This window comes from Nothobranchius furzeri, chromosome 3 (genome assembly GCF_043380555.1).
Source record: "Nothobranchius furzeri strain GRZ-AD chromosome 3, NfurGRZ-RIMD1, whole genome shotgun sequence".
NCBI classification, from domain to species: domain Eukaryota; kingdom Metazoa; phylum Chordata; class Actinopteri; order Cyprinodontiformes; family Nothobranchiidae; genus Nothobranchius; species Nothobranchius furzeri.
Genome location: NC_091743.1, coordinates 1,245,201 through 1,265,138, shown reverse-complemented (window position 1 = coordinate 1,265,138; position 19,938 = coordinate 1,245,201). Strand labels below are relative to the sequence as shown.

Here is a 19,938-nt window from a genome sequence, read left to right as displayed (position 1 = left end):
TCTCTCTTTTCAAACCACAGCTGTTTGAGTTTAGGGGTAAACCAGGCTTTGTCATTGTCATAACTCACCCTGGTGTGTGATGGTATGATGCTGTCCTGACAGAAGTGGATGTAGGAGGTGACAGTATCTGTGAACTCATCTAAACTGTCTGAGGTGGCCTTCATTACCTCCCAGTCTGTGGTCTCAAAGCATAAGCGAAGCTCATCTGCAGCATCAGTGTTCCACTTTCTTGTTGACTTCACAACAGGCTTGGAGAGTTTTAGCCTGTGCCTGTAAGCTGGGATCAGATGGATGGTCACGTGGTCAGACAGTCCAAGCGCAGCACGCGCTTCTGCATGATAGGCTCCCGTTACTGTGCTGTAACAGTGGTCCAGGTTTTTGTCCTCTCTCGTTGGACATTTGATATACTGTTTATGTTTGGGAAGCTCCTGGCTCAGATTTGCTTTGTTAAAGTCTCCAAGTACAATGATGAGGGAGTCCGGGTATGTCCGCTCCATGCACAGTATCTCTTCCGCGATCGCACGCTGAGCCTCGTGCACATCCGCATCAGGTGGGATGTAAACAGCGCCTAGAATGAATGAGGCGAACTCCCGCAGAGAGTAAAATGGTTTACAGTTTACTCTGCAGTCCACCTACACCTGAAGGACAAGGGACACTCCTGACAAAGCATGTATTCTGGACAGAGAAGATATATGGTTTGACAGGAGTAAAATAAGCTATCTATGTCAAATGTGGAAAAAAAAACTTTAACTAGAGATGGGGGGGCTTCGATTTCACCTTTCCAGTACAATGTATCCAGTATAATGTAGCTGAGCTGATAATCAGCCCTGGGTAGTGTACGTCACACACAACAACACTGAGTTTGTCATAAATATGGCGACTGAAGTGAAGTTCGCTGCGACTCTTTCCTCTGTTCTAAATGATGGTGAGGATGGACTCGATAGTGGTGTAGAATTGCCTCATTGTCTGTGGTGATAGGTTGAATTTCTTCAGCTGCCTCAGGAAGTACATCCTCTGCTGGGCCTTTTCTCTGATGGTGGTGATGGTGGGCTCCCATTTGAGGTCCTGGGTGATGGTGGTGGCCAGGAAGCGACATGAGTCCACCATCATGATGGGAGTGTCAGACAGGTTTAAGGGGGTGATGGGATGTGTGTGTTTCCTAAAGTCCACAACAACCTCCGCTGTCTTCTGGGTGTTTAGCACCAGGTTGTTGTGGCTGCACCAGGACACCAGCCGTTCAGCCTCCATTCTGTAAGCTGATTCATCCCCATTAGAGATGAGTCTGATGATGGTGGTGTCGTCAGCAAACTTAATTAGTTTGACAGACTCATGTTTGGAGGTGCAGCTGTTGGTGTACAGGGAGAAGAGCAGAGGGGAAAGAACAGCCCTGTGGTGAGCCAGTGCTGATGGTTCGTAGGTCCGAGACATTCTTCCCCAGCCTGACTTGTTGTTTCCTGTCTGTCAGGAAGTCAGTGATCTACCTGCAGATGGGGTTAGGCACGTTCATCTGGGACATTTTGTCTTGGAGGAGGTCTGGCAGGATTGTGTTGAATGCAGAGCTGAAGTCCACGAACAATATCCTGGCGTAGGTACCTGGGGAGTCCAGATGCTGCAGGATGAATTGTAGAGCCATATTGATTGCATCATCTACAGACCTGTTTGCTCTGTAGGCAAATTGCAGGGGGTTCAGGAGGGGGGCTGTGAGGGTCTTGAGGTGGGGGAGAACTGGGTGCTCAAATGACTTCATGACCACAGATGTTAGAGCCACAAGTCTGTAGTCATTTAGTCCAGTGATTCTTGGTTTCTTGGGGACAGGGACTATGGTGGAGATCTTGAAGCAGACAGGCACATGAGATTCTTCCAGTGAGGAGTTGAAGATGCTCGTAAACACAGTGCTTTAGAGTGGCAGGAGCCACGCCATCATGGCCCGGGGCTTTTCATGTGTTAAGAGACCTGAACTGCTTCTTTACATCTGCTTCATGAATGTGTGTGTTAAGAGACCTGAACTGCTTCTTTACATCTGCTTCATGAATGTGTGTGTTAAGAGACCTGAACTGCTTCTTTACATCTGCTTCATGAATGTGTGTGTTATCGGTGGAGGCGGGGGTTCTGGGTTTGTAGTTGGTGATGTTCCTGAAACTTTTCCACACAGAGGTTGGGTCGTTTTCAGTGATTTGCTGCTGCATTTTGTCATGATGCTGGTGTTTTGCTTTGACCAATTCTTTGCTGAACCTGTATTTAGTGTCTCTGTAGGAGTCCTTGTCCCCCCTTTTAAATGCATCTCTCTTTTCAAACCACAGCTGTTTGAGTTTAGGGGTAAACCAGGCTTTGTCATTGTTATAACTCACCCTGGTGTATGATGGTATGATGCTGTCCTGACAGAAGTGGATGTAGGAGGTGACGGTATCTGTGAACTCATCTAAACTGTCTGAGGTGGCTTTTATTACCTCCCAGTCTGTGGTCTCAAAGCATGCGCGAAGCTCATCTGCGGCATCTGTGTTCCACTGTCTTGTTGACTTCACAACAGGCTTGGAGAGTTTTAGCCTTTGTTTGTAAGCTGGGATCAGATGGATGGTCACGTGGTCAGAGAGTCCAAGCGCAGCGCGCGCCACTGCATGATAGGCTCCCATTGCTGTGCTGTAACAGTGGTCCAGGGTTTTCCCCTCTCTGGTTGGACACTTGATATACTGTTTATATTTGGGAAGCTCCTGGCTCAGATTTGCATTGTTAAAGTCTCCAAGTACAACGATGAGAGAGTCCGGCTACGTCTGCTCCATGCACAGTATCTCTTCCGCGAGCACACGCTGAGCCTCGTGCACGTCCGCGTCAGGTAGGATGTAAACAGCGCCTAGAATGAATGAGGCGAACTCCCGCGGAGAGTAAAATGGTTTACAGTTTGTGAAAAGATACTCCAGAGATGGAGAACAATCCTGCACGATCACTGTGACATCTGTGCACCAACCATTATTGATTTAAAAACACACACCTCCACCTGTGGTCTTGCCGGAGACAGTCACTTTCCGATCTGCGCGGATGAGGTGAGACCCCTCCAGCTGGAACGCGCAGTCCTGGGTGTCCTCACTGAGCCATGTTTCAATGAAGCATAGAACCCCAGATGACGAGAAGTCTCTGTTTATGTTCCTCATCAGGGTCAGCTCGTCCATTTTGTTGCGGTGTGAGCGTACATTAGAGAGGAAGATGCCAGGCAGAGCCGTGCACAGTCCCCGTCTCCTCAGACGCACGAGAGCGCCCGCTCATTTATCTCTCCTCCTGTGTCTTACTTTCCTGATCAAAGTTGATATTGAATCGGCCACAGATGCAACAAAAAATGAGGTTAAGTCCACCGGAATCATAGTGTTGTAACTTATGAGTTCTTCTCTTGAATAGGAGTACCCAGATACGCAATTTACACACAAAAACAGAACAAAAACAGCGCACCAAAGTACCACGGCAGCCGTCTGTGGTGCCATCTTGAATCCCTCACAATAGAGGCTAGCGACTCATCAGGTGATGGAGAGCCGAGGTACCCACAGTAGTTTTGGCTCATTGACTAACAATAGATAGCTACAGCTTATAGGCTTGACTCTCCCATATTCCAGTTTGAAGTGACAAAACTCCTTGGATGAGAAGAGAAACATCTTCAAGAAACCAAAGAAGTCCAGTTGCCTTCATTTGAACCCTTTGGAGTATCATGACCTGGATGACTGAGAACTTTCACTCGCCCTTTTTACAGTTAGAATTGACAAAGCTCCTCAGATGAGAAGCAAACTTCTTCAGAAAACCAAAGAAGTTCAGTTGTCTTCATTTAAACAACTTCAAATATAAATAGACAAAAAGAAATACTAATGACCAATAACAAGACAGGTCTTTGTTGCTTAATAGGTAATCTGTCTATTAAATAGAAGATATACATTCCCTCAGGTTTCTATATAACCTATTTAATAGAATAAATACATGATATTACATTAGTGTGTAATGTATTTGTTTAGTGATCATGCATAGTACTAAATTTATGGTATTTTTTTTCCTTGTTGTAGATGCCTCGTGGCAAAGGGTACCGTAGAGCTCAGGCCTTGAAGAACAGACAGTTTATGCCGAAGCCTATGGAAGAGCTATTCGAGATTCTGCCAAGCTGTACGACTTTTACTCCACGTAAGTTACATATTTAGTTATTTTCCAAAACATCAAATGCTTTTTTTGAAAACCTTTGTTGCATATTTTGAAATTGACATGGTGTATGCACACTGAGAAATTTCAGATAAATTAATGTGACACACTTTACAATTACATATTTACATTACATTGATATTGTGTTATTTTTTTTCCTTCATCTTACCATTAGGTCACGGAACAGGCTTCAGGCACAGGGTTTGTCGTTGGCCCTTGTCGCCTAACACAGGAAAAAGTCTGAAAGTCATCATCCCACCAGAGTCTTCAGAAAAGAAGGTACATTTAGCTAATAATTTATATTAATATTAAACTATATTATGTGCTTATAGGTTGACACACAGATTGCTGTGTGTTCTTTAGTTTCTAAAGTGCTTTGTGATTTTTATCTTCATAGGTCCTTCATTAAACAATTGTTTCTTCTTCTAGTTTGTCTTCGTCATTGGAGATTCACATCTCCGAGCCATTGTGGATGGCTATGTGAAGGTGCCTGAGGGGAAGCTGTCCTTTGGCTACCTGTCGGTTCCTGGTGGTACAGCAGCCCACCTTACCACTGAGGTCCGGCATTTAGTTCTCCCACGTGATCCAGATGCAGTGTGTCTGCTCGCTCCAAGCAACAATCTGGACAGTCCTATTTCTGAAGCAGAAAAAGACTTCAAGTGTCTTTTGAACACCATTTCCACTCTTTGTCCAAATGTAAGGATAGATGCAATTACAAATAATGTGCCATTAAAAGGCAATTACTGAATCAAATTTATATTCTGGTGCTTTTTTCTACAATGATTTTTAATGTCATGTAAAATTTCTGGAAAACAGGTTTTTGTTTTGGATTTCCCTCCAAGACTGAGCCATGACACGGTTGTGCAGGACCATCTGAGGATGATGTTTCACAGGGTCTCAGTACAAATGGGTATGTTGAACTTTAGTGTGCACTATACAAAATGCTTCTAACTGGAAAAACTAATTGTTAACAAAATATATTTCTTTCAGATGTCCCATACTCATCAATTGCTGAGAACTTCCCCTTTCATCGCCTGGATTTGTGGGGCAGAGATGGGGTAAGTGAGAAGCTTACTGACTTTTAATGATTAAGAGGTATTAGCTTTAGCTAAAAATGTGTTATTTTCTATAGGTTCATCTCAGTGACAGTGATGGTATGGACATTTTTGCACAATTGCTCTGGCAAAAAACATACCTGCACCTCCAAAGTCAGAAGGCCCAGGTTACCCCCAAGAAGTCTGCTGCTAGAGTGGTCGTTCAACACGCAAAGCCCATTCAACCCCAAGCAGACCAATCTAAGTGGAAAGTTGTTTTGCCTGGCAAGAAGGTAAATTGTTTTTCTATGTTTTTATTTCAACTGCAGACATTAATTGGCTGTTTAGATTTTCAACAATCATGTAATGTAAAAATTTCATTAATTTTTTCAGAGGTCTACTCCAGCTGGTCCAAAGGAGCAGAGATCATCTTCAAAGAGAATTCTTCTTCATGAGGTGAATGATTAATTTTAATTAATTAGGGTTCCAAGCCCAAAGGGCAGAGAACCCTATTGTTTTTGATAAATGAGATTTTATTTGATGTTCGTCATGTTGATTGATATGAGTTTTTCTAATATTGTCTACATCAAAATGTTCAGGCCGAAGTCTGTTTTGAAGTTAATCCCAAATACTTCCACGAAGATCTGCTGCATGTCTTGGAAAATGACAGTACTGGATGTCCAGATGTGCTTTCACCAGATGTCCAACAAAAAAAGGTAAATATGAAGAAATATGTTTTTTCATTATAATGTTTTGATATTAATCTTTAATTCATTATTAATTTTAGATATTTGTCACCTAAGAATTTACAATCTGTTCATATTTTGATGACAGGTGGTACAACCTGAAGGAAAGCCAGTGTCCTTTGGAAAAGAGAAAAGTGTTGTCAACACGCAGGTTTGTTATTTTTTTATCATTGTTTTCCTATTTGTTGGTCAAGTCCTCCTGTAAAACATGCACAAAGTAATTACATGCATTGTATACTGTTTTTATTTCAGGGACAGGCAACAACGATCCAGAAGCCCCCTGCCAGTGCAACAGCACCAATAAAGGAGCAAGTGATCATGCCCTCTGATGATCATGAATGGCCAACACTTGCAGAGAGTTTAAAGGTAATTACGATTTACACACACAATACTTTTAAAATATAAAGTTGTAATATTGCTTAAGAGGTACACATTTCTACAATAATGGAAAAATTAACATAAAACCTTGAATGACATTTTCTTTCAGACATCTCACATTCATCCAAAAGGCTCACGTGGCACACTGATGTCTCGTCATCAGGTGAATAAACTCTCATTCAAAGAAACCAAATCAGTTTTGTTGCCTTTACTTGAAACCTTTGGATTACAATGATTCCCTTCATTTACTTACAGAAGTACCTGAAGGACTGCAGTGTGGTCCTTCAAAAACTGAAAGAGAAAACTGATGACGCCAGTGTGCCATCACCAGCCCCCAATGACAAAACGGTGAGACCTATCAGCTTTTTTCATTGAATGATGCTCATTCTAAAGTTTTTACTCAAATAATTATATTCTTTGCTTATTTAAATAAACCTTTTCATTTTAACAGTATGCAGCTGCTGTCCAAGAACAAAAATCTGTTTCACGCACAGATGTCACCAAGGACCAGGTCTGACATTGGATTTTAATATGATTGTTGTTTTTGACATCACATCATGTGCTTGACAAATAATTGTAAATTTCATAATACTAGAATATATTGTAAATATCCTGATTTGATTTCCAACAGGTTTGCTGTCACTCCCAGGAGCATTTGAAAGACTGCGCTGAGGTTCTACATCTCCAGATGAACGAAGACAAATACAGTGTTACATCGCCTGTACCAAAAGGCAAAATGGTAGGACCTATATGACATAGTCTGATTATTGATGTTAAATAGCGTACTTAATCCTACACATATTCTTTCCAATACTTATATTTCCTAAATATTATAAAACTTTTTTTATTTTAACAGAACGCAGTTGCTCTCCAAGACCAAGGACCTGTTGACCTAGGAGATGCTACAAAGCAACAGGTTTGACATATTCCCCAAGTGAAAACATGCCCATTTTATTCATAGATTTTCTTCTAATGTTTGAATTTTTATGTTTGTTTTCACAGGAATGTAAAGAGAAGGAGACGAGTGTTCAACCTGAGAAGGTCCATGATGCTCCTGGTGTTGCAGCTTCAAGTGTTACCATTGCATCTTCCTCATCAAATCAGGAAAGTTTGAACACTTTTCATTCTATTGTCAAAGGTTCATTTCATCAAGGTCATAAGCGTTTTGGGTGCAACCGATTTAAACAGTGTGCACCAAACAGCATTACAGCCATCATGACAAACACTGTCAAAATGGCTTCCACATGGTCAAGAAAAGACATTAACAATATCTTGATAAGTGGTGATAGTTTATACACTTACATGAAAGAGCAAAACATGATCAGTGATGCAGAAGGCAGTGGTTATGTTTTTGTTCAAGAGTTACCCACAGAGCACACATTCCATCATCACAAGTTCTCTTTGGAATACATGCAGACCTTCACAGGACATCTTCATCAGCAGATTTACCATGAAGATGTTTCAGATTTTGCCATGCCTTTGGACGTTGCATTACAGAGAGCTATATTTGACAGTGACGGCTGTCTGTTTACAATTAGTAGAAACACATGTGCAGTTTTGAAAGAACAATCTCAGTTTTCTGTTTTTGATCCACATTCACGTGGTCATGATGGTCTCTGGCAGTTGAATGGCACAAGCATAGTAGCACACTTTGATACTTTAGACCAAGTTTATACACATTTAATCAATCTCTCTCACTCTTTGTGTGCTGACAATGCAAATGAAGAGGACACAGCTTTTGAAATGACCGGTGTTAAGGTGACAGCTCAATCTATGAGTAAACCTATCCAAAGTAAAACTGCTTCTTGCCAAAATGATGTAGAGTTAATCAGTGGAAATGATGATAGTTTTGATGACGATACATTTGATCAGTTAGTAGTTGAAGAAATTGAAGATGTTGCAGTCAGTGACACATCTGAGTCTCTTTCTGAATCTCCATCTCGTTGTGAGCTCATCCATACGCAAAATAGTTCTTTTCAAGATGATGCAGAGTCAATATGTACTAGTTTTGATGATGATAGTTTTGATAAAGTAGTACTTCAGGAAATAGAAGATATTGCAGTTAATGACACCACTTCCCTTGATGTAGACTCAGTAACTGAAAATCATCACACTTCTTTGAATCAAGCAATAATTGAAGAAGTGCCACAAAATGATACATCTGTTTTCATAATTTCAGAAAATATCAACAGCACTGTTACTTTCAATCCTCTGACTTCTAAAGACAAAAGAAACTTTTGCACCCAACTACAGATAGTTCCAAGTTTAGAAAGGGTGAAAAGTCTTTGGGAAAGTATTACATTAGATGAACCGTTACCTTGTACCACTAAACACATCCAGCCAGACGGCAACTGCTTTTTCCGTGCTCTTGCATTTGTAATTACTGGGAATGAAGAGTTGCATAGCTGGATTCGCAGGGCTGTTGTTAATCAAATTCTTCAAAATTCTGACCTCTATTCAAGTTACATCAGACAGGAATTTGAATCAGTACAACAGTATGTTACACAAACAGGCATAAAGATAGTTGGATCCTGGGCTACAGAAATTGAGATACAAGCAGCTGCAGACTTTTTTCACACCCATATTTACACTTACACTCAAGGAAAATGGTTACAATATGGCTCTTCTAGTACTTTAGACAACACCAAGGGTATTTATCTGAAACACTGTAATGAATGTCATTATGAGCCAATCGCATGTGTGAAAGATAAAACTAACACATGTTTTAACCTGATCTCATGTAATTACTGTCACTTTAAAGGTGACAAGGACATACTATCTCCATCTAAGATGAGCAGAGAGAACAGGAGAAAGAGAACTCTGTATAATAAAGACATTGAGAAAAGGGAAAGCAAAAAAATGATGTTACAGAAATTGTATAAGGACGATCCTAAGTACAGATTACACAAGAAGCAATTAAGTGTCATTACATATAGAAATAACCCTGAACTGAGAGCAAGACTCAGACATGACAGTAAAGAAAACTACAAAAACAAACCTGAACTGAGAGCAAGACTCAGACATGTCAGTAAAGAAAACTACAAAAACAAACCTGAAATGAGAGCTAGACTCAAACTGGCTAATAAACAAAACTACTACAAAAAGCCTGAACTGAGAGCAAGACTCAGACATGATAGTACAGAAAACTATAAAAACAAACCTGAACTGAGAGCTAGACTCAAACTGGCTAATAAACAAAACTACTACAAAAAGCCTGAACTGAGAGCAAGACTCAGACATGATAGTACAGAAAACTATAAAAACAAACCTGAACTGAGAGCTAGACTCAAACTGGCTAATAAACAAAACTACTACAAAAAGCCTGAACTGAGAGCAAGACTCAAACTTGCCAGCAAAACCACTTATGCAGCCAAAAGTAAACACTCTAAACTTCAGTTATTGAAACAGAACGTAGAAAGATATAGAAATAAGGTTGACCACCGTAACCGCATCAAACAGTCTAATTCTGAACGGTATAGAAATGTAACTGCTTATGCCGATTCTGTTAAAGAGCACGGAAAACGTAGACGACAAAATCTCATGACTGGAAAAAAATTCATAGATAATGTCATTCAGCTTTTTAGAGAAAAGGTTAAATTTGGCCCTCAATTCGTCTGTTGTGTTTGTCATCGGTTACTTTTTAAACATCAAGTTGTTGAATGTAAAACACAGCAGTATGAAATTAGAGGTTCATTCATTTCATCTGTGGCAAAAAAATGCATCACTGACACTTATTTACACAAGTGTGGACAGTCTTCAGTTTCCAAATGCCATCTAGAGGTTAGCCCTGCATGTAAATTGTGGGTCTGTTTTACTTGTCATCGTAAAATACTCAATGGAAAAGTCCCTGAAGAAAGTGTTGCAAACAATATGCACCTAGATTCTATTCCTGTAGAACTTAGTACGTTGAATCCTCTTGAGCAACATCTAGTGGCACAGCACATTCCGTTTATGAAACTTTTAGCCTTACCAAAGGGAGGGCAAAATGGTGTCCATGGACCTGTGACTTGTGTTCCATCTAATACAGAAACTGTGAGTAACATTCTACCCAGATTAGATGATCAGAATCTAATGATTAAAGTCAAACTGAAGCGAAAGCTGACGTACAAGGGTCACTATGACTATCAGTATGTCAATGCTCTGAAAGTACATAATGCAATTGCATACCTTAAATCTCACAATACTTTTTACAAAGATGTACAATTTAACAGTGCATGGACAAATCCCCTAGAAAAAGAGTCTGAAGACTCTACCTCTGAAACCGACAACGTCACTTTGGAAGAAGACAGCAATAGAGCTGAAATAGAGTGTGAACATCCTGGCAAAAGAGATGGCAGTGGCACAGAGGTAGAGTCTGAAGATCTTGTTAGCGATGATCATTTTAATGATAGACAACAGCATGGGATGTTTTTGGACACATGCATGCAACCAGTAGACATTGCCCAAGAAATACTAGACAACCATTTTGACAGTGTTTTATCAGTAGCACCAGCTGAGGGAAATACTCCAGTCAGATTGCTTACCGATACTTCTAACGAGGCTAAATGCTTTCCAGTTCTGTTTCCCAACGGAACAGGTACATTTCATGATGCAAGAGAGCAAAGGATTACACTAAGCAAATATTTAAACACCCGAATTCTCAATGCTGATGGCAGATTTGGCAAGAACTTGGATTACATCTTTTATGCACAATATTTGTCAGAAGTTAATCAAGTTGTGTCAAATGTTTCCATTGCACTGAGAAAGGGCTACCATGGCTTAGACAACACCAACATTACATCATCCATGCTGGGCAATACAGACTTTTTGAAGAATGTTTTAAATGCTGACATGGGCTATAAGTTTTTGAAGCCCATTAGAGGTACACCAGTATTTTGGCAGGGAGTTCAAAAAGATCTGTTTGCTTATGTTAGACAACTTGGCATTCCTACATGGTTTGCTTCCTTTTCTTCAGCAGATTTAAGATGGCCAGAATTTATGGAAGCTTTTATGGCTATAGAAAACATTCAAGGCAATATTCATGACATGGACTGGGCACAGAAATGTGACTTATTGAAAAACAATCCAGTGACAGCAGCCAGAATGTTTGACTATAGATTTAGATCTTTTTTAAAAGATGTTATCATGTCTCCCGCTCAGCCAATTGGTAAAATCATTGATTATTTTTATAGAGTAGAGTTTCAACAACGTGGATCATGTCACACTCATTGTCTATTTTGGACCGACGGGCCTAAAATAGGAGTCAACACAGACGCTGAAGTCATAGCTTTTGTAGATAAATATGTTACATGCGACCTCCCACCTGACAGTGATCCTCTCCATGAAGTGGTACATAGTGTTCAAATGCATAGCAAAAAACACTCTAAAAGTTGCAGAAAAAATCACACAACTTGCAGGTTTCACTTTCCCCGACCACCAAGCAACAATACATTCATATGTAAACAGGAACCGGATGTTGATAATAAGGAAACCCCATCTGACAAGTCATCTTCAGATTTAAAAAAGGCAGCCAAGCATATCATGACCAAAGTTAAAGAAGCTTTGACCAGTGAAAACAACACATTTAGTAGCATAGATGACTTGTTTAATTCCATTGGTATTGACCAGACTACATTTGAAACAGCCTACAAACTGACCTCTACAAAAACAACTGTCGTCCATAAACGAAACATAAACGACATCTGGGTTAATCAGTATAACACAGACCTGCTACGTTGCTGGAATGCAAACATGGACATCCAGTTTGTCTGTGATGCATATGCATGCATTGTTTATATCATTTCCTACATATCCAAAGCAGAAAGAGAAATGGGTTTGCTATTAAAACATGCACAAAATGAAATCAAACATAATGAAAACCTGGATGCAAAACAAGCGCTTAACAAATTAGGGAATGTGTTTCTGCATAACAGAGAAGTTTCTGCTCAAGAAAGTGTGTATCGGCTAACAAACATGAGATTAAAAGAGGGCTCTAGAAAAGTCACATTTGTTCCAACAGGTGACAACATTGTCAGAATGAGCTTACCTCTTAATGTCATTCAAAACAGTGCTAATGGTAATCAGATCTGGATGACAAACATTACTGATCGATACAAAAGCAGGCCTAAGTCCAGTGAATTTATGGACATGTGCATAGCTACTTTTGCCTCAGAGTACAGAAATGTACCAAACAGTGAGAAATCTAGACCAGAAGTGGTTAGTTTATTAAACAACAATGGTTGTGTAAGGAAGCGGACAAGGACAAATGTAGCTGTTGTTAGATATGCTCGTTTTTCTAAAGAACAAGATCCTGAGAAACACTATCAAAGCCAGCTTCAGTTGTTCCTTCCTTATTACACGGAAAACCAGTTAAAACCATCACAATTTACAACATTTCAAGAGTTTTATGAGACCGGCTCAATCACAAACAGTAGTAAAAACATCCAGTCTGTCAAAGACGTAGTAGAATTCAACAGATCCAAGTTTGAAATCAAAGCAGAAGATTTACAAAACATACAGGAAGATATTGAACACTTTGGATTTCAAGAAGATGTTTGGGCAGAGCTGTGTCCTGAGGCAGAACTAGACCGACTAGAATGTTTGGAAGACAGATCTTTAGATAACAATCCAAATCCTGGTGAACAAGAAGTTATTCCAGATCTAGAGCCAATCACAAAACCAGCTTTATCATTTCACATTCAAAAACTGATAGTCTCACACAAGGAAGCACAATCCTTAATGCGTTCTCTAAATCAGCAGCAGAGCAACGTGTTTTATAAAATCCGGCAGTGGTGCTTAGATAAAGTAAACGGTCACAATCCAAGCCCTTTTTATGTTTTCATTTCAGGTGGAGCGGGAACAGGCAAGTCCCATTTGGTAAAAGCCGTGTCCTATGAAACAACCAGAATACTATCCAGATTATCTAATTATCCTGATGATATTCATGTTTTATTGACTGCCCCCACTGGAGTGGCTGCATTAAATATCAATGCCACAACAATACATAATAGCTTTGCAATTGGCAATAATATTTCATTACCATACCAACCTTTAAGAGAGGAAAAAATAAACACATTAAGAGCAACCCTGAAACATTTACAAATCTTGATAATAGATGAAATCTCAATGGTTGATAACAAGCTTTTAACATATATCCATGGTAGACTGCGTCAGATCAAACAGTGTTCAGACTTTTCTTCATTTGGTAATGTCTCCGTCATAGCTGTTGGTGATTTTTATCAGTTGCCACCTGTCAAAGGGACTCCACTCTACAAGGACCCCATTGGTTCCAATTTGTGGCAAAACAGTTTCAGTCATGTAGAACTCACAGACATAGTACGACAGAAAAACAAAGACTTTGCTGTAACACTTAACCGTTTAAGGAAACACAAAAAAGACCAACCACTTCACCCACAAGACGAAGCACTTCTCAAACGATGTGAAACAGGCATGGGTGAAGACACTGAAATTCTGCATCTTTTTGCAACAAACAGTGATGTTGATAATCATAACTTCAACATGTTGCATAAACAATGTACAGACATTGTACAAATCAAAGCCCAAGATTTCCATAAAAACCCTCAGACTGGCCGTACCACTAGAATACCCTCAACACTTGATTTTGGCAAGAAAACCTATTTAGATAAATTACTAAGTATTGCTCCTAAAGCTCGTGTAATGCTCATTAAAAACATCGATGTTTCTGATGGACTTGTCAATGGTGTGTTTGGTACTGTTTGTCGCATACAATTTCTAAGTAACAATAGCTTCCCACACATCATTTATGTTAACTTTGATAACCCAAGTATAGGCCAACAACTACGACACAAGTTTCCAACTTCAGACACCGAGCTGACTAATGCTACACCAATTAGTCCCGATGAAGACAAACTTGAAAAGGGGGTTAGACGTCAATTTCCACTGCGGCTGGCTTGGTCTTGCACCATACATAAAGTCCAAGGCCTAACACTACAGAAAGCAGTAGTCTCTTTTAAAAGGATTTTTTCTGCTGGACAAGCATATGTAGCTTTAAGTCGTGTTACATCACTAGAACACCTCACTATCCAAGATTTTAAAGCTAAAGCAATCTATGCAAGAAGTGATGTGGAAGAAAACTTGAAATTAATGCCAAACTTTATCGACACACCAGTTTCAATGCCAAACTGCACTTTTAAAGTCTGTCTTCATAATGTGCAAGGTCTCAAGAATCACATACAGGATGTCAAGAGCAACCAAAAATTACTCACAGCCGATATAATTTGTCTGACAGAAACTTGGTTAAAAGAAACACATCCCTCTGAAAGCATTTCACTGCCAGGTTGGACTTTTCACCACAAAACCAGATCTGACTCATACGATGAAACTGGACTATTTTCTACTTTCAGAAGCAAAAATGGTGGTGGTGTTGGTTTCTATCACAAAAACAGCATTATGTGTAAAAGTATGGCTTTCAATTGCAACAACCTGGAAGCTTTGCTTTTTAGCACACAGACTTTAAACCATCATTATATGCTGTTGTACAAACCACCATCATATAACCTTCAGAAATTCAAAGACAATCTACAACCTGTACTGCATTATTTCAATGAATTTCCAGGAACCAAAATAGTCATGGGTGACATGAATGACGATGCACTGGTTTCTAATTCATTTGTCAGCTTCATGAAATTGCAAGGATACACTCAAATAGTAACAAGTCCAACAACCGAAAATAATACTCTAATTGATCATGTTTACATCAAAGACATTGATCCCAAAACCATACATGTAGAAGTTATTCCCACCTATTACAGTTACCATGAATGTATTCAAATATCATTCTTGACAGGAACAGACACAGACATACAGTTACAGGAACTGGGGACAGACAGACAAGGACTGCAGGACAAATAGCCTCAAGGGGAAAGACAGACAATCACAGATAGATGGACGGGTGTACATCAGAGCTGACCATAACAAATTACACATAGAGGTCCGTTTCATTCATACAAAATCAATTTAGCTTCAAAATCATCTAAACTTATTTCGACTCTTATACATATATACCATACCATACCACACCATACCTTACCATTTAATGTATATTTAGCATGTGAAATACACTTTTTATCCATAAAAAAGTGTATGACAGTATCACACTTACTTGTGGTTTTGATAATGGACATTGAAATGTTACTTTGTGTTGTGCCATCACTGTTTCAATGTATAAAAATGTATCCATTTAGATATTCACAAATTCACTTATTCTAGTACTATTTTTATTTTCCTTTGTTAAAGACTTCATTTTACAGCACTCTTCTTTTGTTCAATCTCCACTAGGAACAATCACCCACCAGATGAAGTTCCTGAAACAACACAACCGAAATCTGTGGAATCAGCAACCATCATGTGACCACGCCGCCCACCTGTCGTCCTGTTTGCTTCCCAGCCTGCCTAACTACCAGCCTCTGGATCTGCATCATATCCTGCCTCACTGTCTGCCTCGCAACCTGTTTCCTCATCCCGTCCTGGATCCTCATTCTCTGCTGCTCTTCTGTCCCCACCTGGCCCCAAAGCCCCAGCCCTGCCTCACCAACACCGATCATCTCCAGTAAGAATAGTTCTCCAAACAATTCCAGTTCTGGTTCTCTGGTTCCAGGGTTTCGTGATTCTAACACCAGTTTGCTTTCCCGTTCTAGATCTTGATCCCTCCTGTTCCAGTTTGGAGCACCGTTTTCAGTTTCACATTGTTCTTAATAAATATTATTTGTTATTCACTTGCCATCGTTTCCGTCTGTGATTTTTTCATGTCCTGGGTAAAACATTCCCAACGTGACACTTTGCCTCAGAATGCCCTTCTGCCACTTTGCTATACATTGTGTAACACATCATTTGTACATTTACATATGTAGATAACAATAAAGTGTTTTCTGTACTCTTGAATCAATATAATTTCTGGAATCCTAATTTCAATGCACAGTGTTGTAAAAATATTGTTTGCTCTACAAAGTCTCCCCCACAATTGGCAAAATTTGACATACAATAAACTGCTGTTTTTTAATTCAATTGTTTGAATAATGTACCATCATTTTTAATTTACATATCCTACATCTTTGTACTTACAAAATGAAGTGTTTCACTGAATTTTGGGCAATTTCGTGCTCATAATAAATGTCTACTTGTTTTATTTTGACCAAATGTCTACTCGTTTTATTTTGACCAGAGATAACTATGTGATTTTGACCATGGCCAGATAAAACTGTTACAAGAATGTGCATAGCAAGGGGCCACTGGCACAAATTGCAGGAAATCTTTAGATCAGATATGGATTTTATTCAGTTTTGTTTCATTCAGTTCAATTATCAATCTCCATATATCGTCTTATTGAAAAAAAAAATATATTTAAAAACTATAAAATAACAAAACTTGATTTCTCATGACCCATGATGATTTTCAAAAAACATTGGAGGATTTCCTATGAAAATAATACATTTTTAATACATTTACTAAACATTGTCAGTAATATTGAAATGGTAAATGTTTTGGATTTGTATAGCGCCTTAGTCCCTTAACAACACAATCAGTCTTTCACCCATTCACACACAGTCACACACTACTGGGAATGAGCTACAATGTAGCCACAGCTTCCCTGAAGCACACTGACAGAGGTGAGGCCTGCCGAAAACTGACACCACCGGTCCCTCCCAGCACCAGCAGCCAAGGTGTCTTGCCCAAAGACACAACAACAGCATTCTCTGGTCAGACTTGGAATCAAACCAAAAACCTTCCAATTATTTGAAATCCCGCTCCGTTTCCTGAACTTCTGCTTTCCAATACAGCACGTGACTTACCAGGCCTGCAGAAGTCTGCATTCAGCCATTCACTCACACAGTCACATGCTGGTATGTGTATAGGCTAAGCAAAAGGTTTCATGACAAATCCTGAATGCTACTTTCATTGCGCCGGTTGAAGTGAGCTGACGGGACGCCGGCGGGAGAACATGTTTTTGGGGCGGGACCGCGTGAGGACTGGCGAAGGTGAGGGCGGGGCCGGGTGGGCGACTGGCGCTGGGGGCTTGGAACCCGTTGATAACTGCTTGCAGTTCTAGTTAGGGTTCCAAGCCCAAAGGGCAGGGAACCCTATTGTTTTTCTACGGATTTTTCATTATTTATTATTTATTATTATTCTTCTCCGCTAAAAGTATATGGGCGCAAGAGCCTGAAATTGCCAGGGAAAATCTGACATGGCAGTCTGATAGAAAATCCTGACCGCTACTCAGATTCGAAAATTTGGACCCCGCGTCACCTAGGTGGCGCTATTGCGGAGGTCAACACGTTTCAGCTACTAGCTCCCAAACCGTAGGTCCTACAGTCAAAAACTTTATATGTACATGATCCTTGGATGATTCCCCATCTTTTTTGTATTGGCCACGCCCATTTCCGCCTAACTAGATTTTTTGCTAGATCGCAAAAAATGCAAAGCTTAGTTTTAATCACCTATTCGTCATTTTTCGTCGAATCAACTTCAAACTTCGTACATATGATCTATGGACTAAGATAAGTTGTTGTGATGCAGAAAAACGCAGAGATATTGAAAATTGGGCTAATGACACCATGTCAAAATCAGTGCGCTAGCTAGCACATGTGCTAATTGATGATATCTTCACCATATCTCAAGATAAAGTGATGAGACTCTAGACCCTTATGAAGTATGAGCGGTAAGCCCTACCTTCCCCATTTTGTTTGGATTCACCAAAAGGGGGCGCTAAAGAGTCAAAAAGTTAGTTTGAGCTAAACGGCTTGATGGATTTCCACAGAACTTGGCACATATGTTAATCATTGGACCCTTAAGCTATATTTTGAAAATGATTAAAAAGTGGGCGTGGCTTATAGGCTTTAAAATTTTTTGCCCTTTAACTGATGAAAAATACATATTCTATACAGAAAGTTACAAATTATATCAGTCATAGTGACATCTACAATCACAGAAAAAAGTTTGAAGTTTGTCCAATAGTTGGCGCTGTTGTACCCCAAAAATGTTTTTGGCATTTTTCTCCTCAATATTTTAGTAAACAAGCAAATGGTCTCATCCAGTATGTTCATTGACTCAGTCAAATTAAGATGAGTATTTTAAAAAATGTTTTAAACTTATGCTAATTAGTAGAAATTTGCATAGTAAGTCAAACGTACTTTCGTTAACTCCTCCCGGCCGTCAAACCCAATCACATCACAACTTTGCCTGACAAGAGAGGAGGAGCGGCTGACCAAACGATCTGAAGGGATTTTGGATAATTTTCTTACTTTTTTAAATATGAATTTTTTAAATATTTTTTGGGGAATGAAAAAGTTTTTTTAGCATAACTTCAAAATATTTGGACATTTTTCAAAGCTGTTCATAACACTCAAAACTAAGGTCAATTCAAGTGTATGTCTTGATTTTCACCTTGATTAAACAATAGGGGGCGCTATAAATAGCAATACATTATACTGCTGACCTGGTTAAATGGATCTGCACGAAACTTAGTGGTTGTCATCATTGTAGAGTCTTAAGACTACATTATCAATATGGTAATGATTGATCAATGTGGGCGTGGTTTATGATCATTTAAAATTTCAAATTTGAAAAATTTCCTAAAAATCATTATTTTCATGTAAGAAGCTACGTTTTCCAGATTATGTTAACTGGATAGCCATGAGCTTAGATATTGAAAACCGCAGCTCCACGAAGATGTTTGCGCTTTAAATTTACAAAAATACATTTTTAGGCTAGCAATTGTAGCGCAAATTCTGTTTTCACAATCTTCTTGACATTTGCCATAAAGTTCACTCTTAGATGGTTTATGAAACAAAAAAAAATGTCGTCTTGATTTGAGCTCCCCCTTGTGTTTAATTATAGGACATATTTTTGTCTACAGCAACTAACGCAAATATTATTTTATTGTAGGTACAATTTTACATTTATGACCCCAACAAAAATATAAAAAGAATTCTCACATCACAGAGGCAATCTCGGAATATTTTGAGATTTTTGTACGAAAACATTGATTTTTAATGATTTTTTAACTTTTTGCCAGTTTTTCTGTATAGTTGGACAACAACGTAATTAATTTTTGTTAGAAAGTTTTTTAGGTATACAGTAAATATAAACCAATTACAACATTCAACATGTACCTATGGTGATCTGAGATTTTTCTATAAATTTTAGAAAGTAGCACTATTTTTTTATGAATATTTTAATTTTGACTGTGACCCTTACAGTTATATTTACTGATTTTTCTTCAAAAAAGCTTTGAGTCTACTGATTTAAAAACAACATCATATTATTCCACATGTCAACACTGCCATGTGAGAATATTTTGGTAATTTTATGATGAGTTATGTATTTTTCATGATTTTTTGAAACATTTGGTCAGTAAGTCACAAAATGAAACTCATTGTTTTTGTTGAAAATCAATTAAATCTAAAGACATTATCAAGTATTTATGTTGTTTGTAATATTCTGTTGATGTATAGATTATTGTTTGATAATCTCACTCATTAAATCTTCACGTTCTTTAATAAGGAAACAGTGGAATTCCATTGTAATCACGATTGAGAAGTCAGCCATGCCTCTGAAAGATGTGTATAGGATTTGCAGGTTTAATGACGTATCCTGAG

General features: G+C 39.0%; 1 protein-coding gene across 3 annotated transcripts; it reads left to right on the top strand.

Moving 5' to 3' along the window:
- Positions 1-1,692: 1,692 nt before the first annotated feature.
- Positions 1,693-16,064, top strand: LOC129163669 (uncharacterized). 3 transcript variants are annotated; one of them, XR_011520059.1, is made up of 17 exons: positions 1,693-4,152; positions 4,343-4,446; positions 4,597-4,863; positions 4,984-5,077; positions 5,158-5,225; positions 5,300-5,494; positions 5,595-5,657; positions 5,801-5,917; positions 6,036-6,098; positions 6,200-6,313; positions 6,435-6,488; positions 6,581-6,673; positions 6,777-6,836; positions 6,957-7,064; positions 7,182-7,241; positions 7,328-15,893; positions 15,982-16,064. XR_011520059.1 is itself a non-coding variant. In XM_070549076.1 (16 exons), the coding sequence occupies exons 1-16, from the start codon at positions 4,038-4,040 to the stop codon at positions 15,194-15,196; spliced, it is 9,444 nt and encodes a 3,147-aa protein (XP_070405177.1). In that variant the 5' UTR covers positions 1,693-4,037; the 3' UTR covers positions 15,197-16,064. The 3 variants fall into 3 exon arrangements, 1 of the variants encoding a protein (XP_070405177.1); XM_070549076.1 differs by having other exon boundaries at positions 7,328-16,064; XR_011520060.1 differs by lacking the exons at positions 1,693-4,152; positions 4,343-4,446; positions 4,597-4,863; ... (6 more) ...; positions 6,200-6,313; positions 6,435-6,488 and having other exon boundaries at positions 6,520-6,673.
- The last annotated feature ends 3,874 nt before the right edge of the window (positions 16,065-19,938 follow it).